The 10,532-nt window shown below is 34.4% G+C and overlaps 1 protein-coding gene across 1 annotated transcript; it reads right to left on the bottom strand.

Moving 5' to 3' along the window:
* Positions 1-3,460: 3,460 nt before the first annotated feature.
* On the bottom strand, positions 3,461-9,312 carry LOC106378519. Its single transcript, XM_013818635.2, has 4 exons — positions 9,183-9,312; positions 8,617-8,763; positions 7,064-8,422; positions 3,461-5,700 (listed from the first exon to the last, which is right to left on the bottom strand). Exons 1-4 carry the CDS (start codon positions 9,310-9,312, stop codon positions 3,461-3,463), a joined length of 3,876 nt encoding a protein of 1,291 aa, XP_013674089.2.
* Between the last annotated feature and the right edge of the window lie 1,220 nt (positions 9,313-10,532).

The raw sequence follows: 10,532 nt of genomic DNA, 5'->3' as shown, positions 1-10,532 counted from the left end.
GATTCGGGAGAAAATCGTCGGCGTCCTTTATCGCCAGTTGCGTCGCCGTCGAGAGAAACAATGAAGACTTCGAGATCGATCTGGAAACCGAAACTCGTGTTTCCCCAACTTCGTTTCGTCTCCACGCGACAGGTGGTAAGGAAGGACCCGTTTACATCGACCTTACTTAAAGCCCGTCCCACTCTATTTTTCCCATTTTTGATTTATTTTTGGGCCGAAATATTTGAAGGACCAACACAGAGGACCGCGATAAACATAGCCTTAACATATTAACTTTCTGTTTCCAAAGAAAACCTTTCAGTGCAGAAAGAAAAATAAAAAAAAATCAAAGAAAATAAATAGGGATTCATGCCTTTTGGTTGGTAAAAGACACAGAGGTTAATATTCTCGTTTGTTTGACCAGTGGCAGTGGAGCACATTCGGAGGAATAGGTCGAACATGCACCGTTAACCGTTTAATTATGTAGCAAAACAGAAGTTCACACACTAGTTCCCAAAATAAAATAAAAGTAATACATTGGGAAACCACATAATTTTCGAGACCATTGTCGTTTAGGTTGTTGCCCAATTACATTGCGAAACATAATTTTTTAAAACCTAAAACATAATTAATTGATCCTGTGAGATAATCTCATTCCTTTTTCTTGTCAACCACATAATAAAGGAAAGTTAATATTGTCGGCAACCACATAATTCTCGAGACCATTGGCGGTTACGTTACCCAATTACACTGGTCACTGGGAAACATTTTTTCTTTAAACTAAAACATACTACAATTTATTGATTCTGTGAGATAACCGCATTCCTTTTTCTTGTCAGCGAAATTTTCATTTCTTATAAGTGAGGCAGAATGGTAGACATCTTCGCAAATACTTCAGTATTTATATAATGGGTTTTCTGTAAAAAAACCCTCAATGTGGTTTTTTTTTGCAAATTAATCCGCGAACTCAAAAACCCACGGGTCAACCCTCCAAGTGCCAGTCAAACCGCAATATAACCCTCGGCCATATTTATGTGTATTTGACTGTGTATAATTTTAACATTTTTTCAATAGTAGGTCATTTTGGCGCTAATTTTTTAATGAAAAAGATTTGTTGAACCCCACCTTCATTGTGCATTTACGCAAGCTCCCATGTCCGAGAAAAACAAGGTCATTTCGTTTTAGAAATCTATATAATTGCGTTTGTTAAGTAAACAAATATATTTGTTGGCCGAGATGGTTATATAGCATGCACATGGTATTTAAGGTTCAAATTTCAAACCACGAGTTTAACAATTTTTTTTCATTAAAAAATTAGCGCCAAAACGACCTAGTATTGAAAAAATGTTAAAATTATACACAGTTAAATACACATAAATACGGCCGAGGGTTATATTGCGGTTTGACTGGCACTTGGAGGGTTGACCCGTGGGTTTTTGAGTTCGCGGATTAATTTGCAAAAAAAAAACCACATTGAGGGTTTTTTTTGTAGAAAACCCTTATATAATCTTTATAATAGCAATAATTTCAATCAGTGGCGGAGCCAGATCAATTTACATTGGGGTCAAAATAATTTTATGGGGTCAAAATTTATTATTAAATGGGGTCAAAATAATTTTTCTTTAACAAAAACAAAAAAAAATTAAAAAATAGTGAGGTCAGCTGACCCCACTCCCCATACACTTCCTCCGCCCCTGATTTCAATCAACTACTATAGTACAAATGAGTTGCTTGTATAGTAAACAATATATAACACACAAAATGCAATATATAACGAGAATTCGGCCAAAAAAAACCTCAACTTTGCACGAATTGCAAAAAAAAACATAAATTTTTAGGCCGACCAAAAAAACACCAAACTTTCATTGACTTTAGAATTAATTAACAATGTTTTCGCTGACTTGCCAATTTAGCACGCCGTCAACAAATTTAACAGAAATATTTGACGTCGTTTATTGTTGGCGTTAAGTGAAACAATGTCGTTTTTAAATGTTAGTAAAACGACGTCGTTTTACATGATTTGAAATTAAAAATATGTAAACCCCTGGATTCGAACCCAGGTTGGTTGGTCAAATGGCAAAGTATTTTACCACTGGGCTACTAGCTCTTTCAATGTATTTACCAACATGTTTACTTTTATTTGGTACATATTAAATATAAAAAATTCTCTAAAAACTTAATAAGATCTTTAAAATTCCAAAAAAAATTAAAAAAATAAAGAAATTTTTTATAAAATTAATTTAGAAATTAAAATTAAAAATAAATTTTATTTTTCTTTTTAAAAAATAAAAACTCTTCCAAAATTTTCTAAAAACTTAAAAAGATCTTTAAAATTCCAAAAAATTGAAAAAAATAAAGAAATTTTTTATAAAATTAATTTTGAAATTAAAATAGAATTTTTTTATAAAATTAATTTTGAAATTAAAATAGAAAATAAAATTTTATTTTTTCTTTTCAAAAAAATACGAACTTTTCACGAATTGAAAAGAAAAAATAAAAACTCTTCCAAAATTTTCTAAAAACTTAAAAAGATCTTTAAAATTCCAAAAAATTGAAAAAAGAAAGAAATTTTTTATAAAATTAATTTTGAAATTAAAATAGAATTTTTTTATAAAATTAGTTTTGAAATTAAAATAGAAAATAAAATTTTATTTTTTCTTTTCAAAAAAACACGAACTTTTCACAAATTGAAAAGAAAAAATTTCTTTATTTTTTCAATTTTTTGGAATTTTAAAGATCTTTTTAAGTTTTTAGAAAATTTTGGAAGAGTTTTTATTTTTTAAAAAGAAAAATAAAATTTTATTTTTAATTTTAATTTCTAAATTAAGTTTATTAAAATCTTCTTTATTTTTTTTTATTTTTTTGGAATTTTAAAGATCTTATTAAGTTTTTAGAGAATTTTTTTTTTATATATTTAAAATGTATCAAATAAAAGTAAACATGTTAGTAAGTACATTGAAAGTGCTTGTAGCCCAGTGGTCAAATATCTTGCCATTTGACCAATCAACCTGGGTTCGAATCCAGAGGTCTACATATTTTTAATTTCAAATCATGTAAAACGACGTCGTTTTACATCATTTGAAAACGACGTCGTTTCACTTAACGCCAACAATAAACGACGTGAAATATTTCTGTTAAATTTGTTGACGGCGTGCTAAATTGGCAAGTCAGCGAAAACATTGTTAATTAATTCTAAAATCAATGAAAGTTTGGTGTTTTTTTGGTCAGCCCAAAAATTCATGTTTCTTTTAGCAATTCGTGTAAAGTTGAGGTTTTTTTTGGCCGAATTCTCAATATATAACACATAAGTCTATTAGAGCTCCTAAATTATTGTAAAAGATAATGTCGTATTTAGTAACTGATTAGTGTATATAATTTAATTCAGATCAAGGCAATACGCTTTAAAGGCGTAATAAATGTATAAATATATCTGATGCCGATGATAAATAGTACTTTTTTGGTATAAGATGATATAAATACTTTAAAGGCGTAATAAATGTATAAATATTTTCCAAATCTTGGCCTTATCCCGGTAGTTTTGGAGGAAGTTAGGATATGCAGCATGCGCCAGAGCTTCGTGTGGTGTATCTGAGCGAGAGATCAATAACCTTTTATCCACAGTAATCTGATTCCCTTCCTCATGTTTTGGTTTATTGGACGCCAAGGCGTCAGCTTCCCCATCACCGACTTGTAGAATCCATTTTGCGAAGTCCTTGTCTTCTTGCCGCAGCCGCATGTTGATGGATAAGGTGAATACTTGGGCCATTTTCCATAGATATGATTTGCTGATGGATGCGAGAACGGTGTCTGGCCTTTTTCCGTGTGGAATAACTGGCAAAATCTGCCGGAAATCCCCGCCGAGAAGCACCGTCTTGCCACCAAAGGGCTGTGTGCTAGCTTCTGGAGACTCATGCGATAACAAATCTCTGAAGGAACGATCTAAGGTTTCAAAAGCGTGTCGGTGTGCCATCGGAGCTTCATCCCATATTATCAGGTCTGCCTTAGATATCAATGCAGCTAAACTTGACCCCTTGTGAATTTCACACATTGAACGATCATCTAGATTCAGAGGTAATTTGAACCGTGAGTGTGCTGTCCTTCCTCCCGGGAGCAGCAATGCTGCGATGCCAGCTGTAGCTACCGGTATAACTACTTTGCCAACTGACCTAAGCCTCGCTATAATAGTTCTGTATAGGTATGTCTTTCCTGTGCCTCCTGCACCTGAGACAAAAATTAACTGGCCCGACTGCTCGTCAACTGACTTCAGAACAGCAGCATATACTTTCTCCTGATCCGTATTCATCGCCGAGAACAATACTCTATGCGTCTCCTTCTCCTTTTCGAATTTATACATCAGTTCCTGCCGCAAAACTTGGCTGTTTATCTCTGATAGTATTGAAGTATCTGGCTGAGGCAACTCATCATAGTCTGCTAGTGACTGGTTATGCTCTTTTAAGTGTTTGTCAACCTCGAGCAGTGTATACTGCTTTAACTGCTCATCTTGTAAGTCGAGACCTGGAAATCGAAACTCCTTTCGTTTCATGTACAGTATGTCCTCTGCCAAAAACATCCAAGTATGCTCCCAAAGCTTGAGTGGGTCTACGACTTGACAATAAACCAAGATAAGCACAAACAGTCTTCTCAGCTGCCGTCCGGTTGCCCATGAAGATGGCTCCTCTATTGCCTCATGCCACTCTTTATCATCATCAAGTAGTCCTCGTGCATAACACGCTTCTTTGAATTTCTTATATACCACATCCCCTACCGTGTATAACACGTCATAGCCTCTAGGACCTCTAACAACATTCAGCAACATCCTTAAGAAGTATCTATCACCAGACGCTGGGCTGACATACACGACCCTCCCTATAGCTTCCCCTTGCAGTCTTGGCGTCCATATCCTATCGTTTGAATGGTAGACAAACCTCGAAGGGAATTCAACGTAGGTCAGCTCCATAGCTTCCTCATACGTGTCGCATGCCTCAAAGAACGCTGTTAACATTGACCTATCAATATTTTCTCGGTATACCACCTTTGATAAGTCAGCAGATTCGTCAAATACCATCACATGGTCACCTGGTAGATGTACGGGGAGCTTCACAACATTGGGCTGGTTATAGTGTATAGGAAAAGCAAACAATCTCCATGAACCTTCGCAAGCTGATATATACCGGCACTCCAGGAAATTGTTGATCTCATTACTCGTGTCTGGCTCATTCCTATGTATAAGGACAGTTGCTCTATCAACGCCTTTCGTTATGTATTTGAAAAGATATTTGATTGCGCTGGTTCTGCAACACCATTCAACGTTGATGTGGGCTTGATATTTTTTCAGAAGACCAAGATTATGAGGCACAACAAAACGATTATCCAGCTCGATCTCTCCCTTGACTACAAAATCTCCAGTACCAGCTCTCTTTCTATAAACAACAAATCCAGATTTGTCTATTCTTGTCTGATCTGAAGAAGGTTTAGGAAAATTCTTAGTACACTCTCCTTTCTCCATACATGGTGAGTTGGGGCGCATTTTACCACACGGACCATGCATCATATGCCGCTCAACCAGCTCAAACCCCTCTCTATCAACTTCTTTATCGGGAAACTCAGCTGAGATGTATTCATCAATAACCGAAGCTGTTACTTCCTTCTTTATACCTTTCAACCATAGTAAAATATGGGCATGGGGCAGACCTCGTTTCTGAAACTCAATGGTGTAGACAGCTACAATAATAAGTAAAGAGATACATTAGATGATAACATAGAACGAAAACCATTCCGATAACATTAACAATTACTAAAAAAAAAACTCATGGGATACTATATGCATCTAATTATCCTCTTAATGGAATATAATTAGTATCTTAAAGCTAACCATCCAATGATATTATCAATTATGATAGATGAGTTATTTTGGGATGTTTGTCTCAGCATCACAAAGAAGTTTGAAATATCTAAAATGTGCCATTTTATATACATATTTATAATATATTATTGTATACGTTACATCGGAATCATGTTTCGGTTGATTCAAATTTTCCACATAATCATATTTATTTAGTTTAACATTTAATGTTTTATATGTTTGTTACTTTTGAATTTTCTGTTATAAAATATGGGAAATTGTAGTATTTTGACTATTATTTTCTCTTAATGTGCTAATTCAAATTGTTTAAATATATTTACTAAAATATTTTTAATATGTGAATGTTTTCTTTTATATATATATCTGATGTTTGATTTAATGCTTTTGAAAACATAAATATTAAGCTATCATACTAATTTTTGAATTAATAAAATATAAACTAATATATATTTGTTACTCTTAATGAAAAAATAAAAAGTTATTTTAGTAATTAACTATGTATAATTGATTCCACGTTACACAGTATTTTGATAGTGTACAAATGAATTTCAAAAATTTCTAATACATAAGAATGTTCAATGAAACATAAATAAAAATTTTATATTGACAACTAAACTCTCCCGTTAAAAACTATCACGGTTAATATCGTGTATATCCTTATTGAATAAATTAAATAAAATACGAAGTTAGTGTTTATTTGTTTAGGTGAGTGTTTACAATTAATAAAAACAAAAATTATCCATAATTTAAAAATATATTTAAAATAAAAAGATAATTCATACATATATTGGGTTGTTATCCCTTTTTGGAACAATATCGTGTTGATATGCAAAAATATATATATTTTAATAAAATTGTTAAGTTTAAAAACAGAAAGATTTAAAACTATATTATATTAAAATTAAAATATTTGTTAATAAAATTGTATATAATTAAAAGTGAATATCAAGTGATCTCTAAGATCTATATATTATTTGTTAATAATGAATATAGTGTACAAATGGATTTTTAAAATTTCTAATTCATATGAATTTTCAATGAAAACATACATAATAATTGTAAATTATAATTTTTAATTAATAATACATGTATTAATAAGTAGTTATAAAAAAATTAAATATATTGTTCTACTAAATTGTATTAGTTTAAAATTACTTTAAATAATACAATTGCGATGGATTTGATCATTAATAAATAATATTCTATTTATAGTTTTCTTACCTGCGTCCAGCGTAGGGAAGAACTCTCCCTTTTTGAAATCTGCCATCATCTCATCAAGCTTGATTTTGAAGATCCGACATTCTAGGTCAGGTCGGCTATTAGCAGAATCACCTCCATATGCATCCAGATGGTTACTGAGTTCCACCCAATTAGGATTAGCAGTGACAGTGATAAAGAGATGAGGATTCCCATACCAACGGCATATAGCCATTGCGTCCTGGTACTTTTCAGACATGTACCGGGGTCCAGCAGTGAAGGACGAAGGGAGGATGATCTTCTTACCAACTTGAGTAGCATCTGCATCGCCAGTTTCAACGGCGTCACATACGTTGTTATACAGGTCTGCTCGGAGTTTTTTCTGATTTAGACTCAAAAATCGCAGTCGCTCCGTCTCTACAGCTACATAGGCGTCAACAATGTACTGGTGCAGCAATCTTCTACCTTTAATGATTGTCATTCCTTCCGATGGCCTAGTTTGTAGCTGGTAAGCATAGAACTCTCGCATCGTCATGTATGTTCTTCTCACAGTGGATGCTTCAGGCCCCTCATATGGCAATCGCTCATGGTAACCTGTTTCTCCGTAAGGAAACAATAATGGATACTGAAGGCTCATCAGTAATGGGTGTAGATCACCTATTCTTTGCAGTGCAGATGATTTGAGCTCAACCACAATATCTCTTCCTACTGAGGTTGCAGACAAATCACCAATTATTAGTCCACCGATCTCACTCGCCGTAGGAAGATCATATTGACGACCTCTGCTTGGTTGGCTGACCAATGTGATGCTGAATTCAATTTTCCCGGTTGTTCGAAAACGGTCGCGCGCATGCCTGAAGGTTTTGGCTAGGTGATTATTAATATCTAGCATCTCAATCAACTGGAGGATAACAGTATCATCCACGGCCAGCTGAGATGAGCCTTTTGTAAAAGACCTCTTTCGGTTTTCCAGCTCATTATCAGTGTCGAAAATATAAAGCTGCAAATACTCTGGATCGTTACCATCGTCAGGTAGCATAGAACCAATTCTATGAATGATTTGGCCATGAACCCGAAATGTAAAAGGTCCAGGGGTCCCAGTAACGCTATGATCAATCTGTGCACCCATGGATGTGAAAGCGAGCAAACTGTTTGCAACTCTGATGTGAGATCTGAATTTAGGCGTCTCTAGGAGCTCTAGCAATGGAGAGGGTGGTTCTCGGACAGGTGGAAGCCTCACTCTACCTCTCTGGCAACATAGACTAAACTGTTTGGCATCTCTGTTCGGCTGGACACCAGTTGCTTCTGCATTCCATAGTAATGCTTTACACGATGGACATGAGACTATATCCCATTTGTCACATGGCTTGCGGATTTTTGTACCTGAATCAGAAGGAAACATAGTCAAGTTATGTCTATGGGATGGGACAATATTATCCAACGATTCCAGGGTTTAGTTTTTGGACCGTCTGAGGTAGGCGCCGTGCGTAAGACGCTGTAAGACGGTGGCAGCGTAAGAATGTATGTAGATATTTTTGGTTTAACTTGATAGTAGCTAGGCATGTCCAAATTATTACCAGATGTGGACGCAGGCGCAGTCAACCTAGCTGTTTTAGTCTGTCTACGTATTGATAGCCGAAGCTGTCTGGCGATCCGAGATGATACTGCGTAAGGAGTGTCGGGGGGATGAGCGTTGGTTGAATCAGATGCTGTTGGTGGAGAAGCTGTTCGTGTTGAGTAAACTTGTTAGAAATATCTTTATGTATAAAAGAAGCATTGTATCTTTATATTCTTCATTATATAAGAACGCTATTGTTCCTTATCTGTACCCGAGATAATCCTTGGTCTGCCAACTCCGCGTTTCTTCATGGGATGCGTGTTAGCTACGTAAAGTCCGTTCTATAAGTTAATGCAGGTGAATGATGATAACATAATCTACTGCTAGACACACGAAAATAGCTACTAACCAACTGAAGGCGATTGGGTTTGTTTAGATGACCAAATAGCCATTCGTGCACGTCGGGATAATCGCGATTCGATTGCTTTTTGATCACCTGATAAAGAGTATACGGTGGGATGGTTATAGATCGCGACAACACGTTCAAAATTTCATTGGTTAGAACTGTAAGTTCGTTGTGTTTACCAGTAGTTGAGTCTCCCGTGTTTACGCGGTCGCATGATGATTCTCCGGACGCACCCAATCTTCTTCCATTGTCACTCCTTGGCTCACTTGCACCAGGATGTAAATCTCTTTTACGTGTTATCTTCACCATTATTTTGATAACTCCACACAGGTTCTATGGTAATCGGATTCTGGCTAAAATGGTTCTGAATACTATTGTTCCTCCATATGTATCTTAACGTCCGTTACCATATAGGTCAGTCATAAATATGTGTACTTAATCAGTTTCCATATTTGGCTGCGTGACTAAATGCGATGGCAACCATTAGTCTATTACAACAAATCTCATAATTTTTTTTTTTTTTTTTTTTTTAAATATGGAAATATCATTTAAAAAAGAGATAATTTTTTGAATAGTTTGTATGGTTATCTAAAAAATCTTTCAGTAAAAAGTCAAAAACATAAACTATATAACTAAATGTTAATCAAATAATTTTATTTAGTTATATAATTAAAAATATAATATTGAGTTTTTGTTTCATTTTTTTAGTACCAATTTTTTCTTTTTATTTTCAATCAAATTTAGGTTAAACCAAAAAATAATAGAAAACGACAACTATTTGATGTATTGGTAGGTTTTAAGATTATTTATAGAGAATTTTATGTATTGTTAATTTTTATTCAGATGTCATACGAACTTTGGTTTTTTTATTTTTTTTTGCTTGATAATATCATAATGCTGAATTCAGTTGGATCAATGGAATGACATGGGAAAATGTATATGAGTGTGTCGGTGTTTGATTAGAGCCGTAGTCGCAATTGCATTGCATGTTAACTTGTAGCGTGTAGGGAATGATATTATATTTTTGCGTGGGTCTGACGTAGCGGAAGTTATGTACATGCAGTTGCAAAGTTTAGATCTGAATAATTATAGATTTGTATGTTAATTATAGATTGGTTTATCAAAATATTTCAGATACCGGAGCAGGCCCGGCCCTGAAAATCTAAAATAAAACAAAGGCTGGAAGCTCAATAAAAAATAAAGGCTGCCAACTAGAGTTGAACCTATTACCTATGAGAGAAACTATTCCTACTTTAACCAATTGAGCTAGTGATAACTTTTGAAAAATGGCCGAAAACTATGTTTTATATTAATGGCCGGAAGCAGATGCTTCCACTGCTTCTGCCCAGGGTCGCTACCGTACCGGAGTTAGATGAGTTTTGTTTGTTTCTTAATTGGGAAATTAAATACTTTTCTTAGTGATGGGCCGAACCAAACTTTTTTTTTTTTTTAAATTATAGATTCGTATGTTCATACGTTTTTTTCATATCTAAATTTATTTGTCTCTAAAAAATTTTCAGATACCAGAG

Source organism: Brassica napus, chromosome C1 (genome assembly GCF_020379485.1).
Source record: "Brassica napus cultivar Da-Ae chromosome C1, Da-Ae, whole genome shotgun sequence".
Lineage (NCBI taxonomy): Eukaryota > Viridiplantae > Streptophyta > Magnoliopsida > Brassicales > Brassicaceae > Brassica > Brassica napus.
Note: the sequence above shows the minus strand (reverse complement) of the source record. Positions and strands in the feature narration are given on the sequence as shown.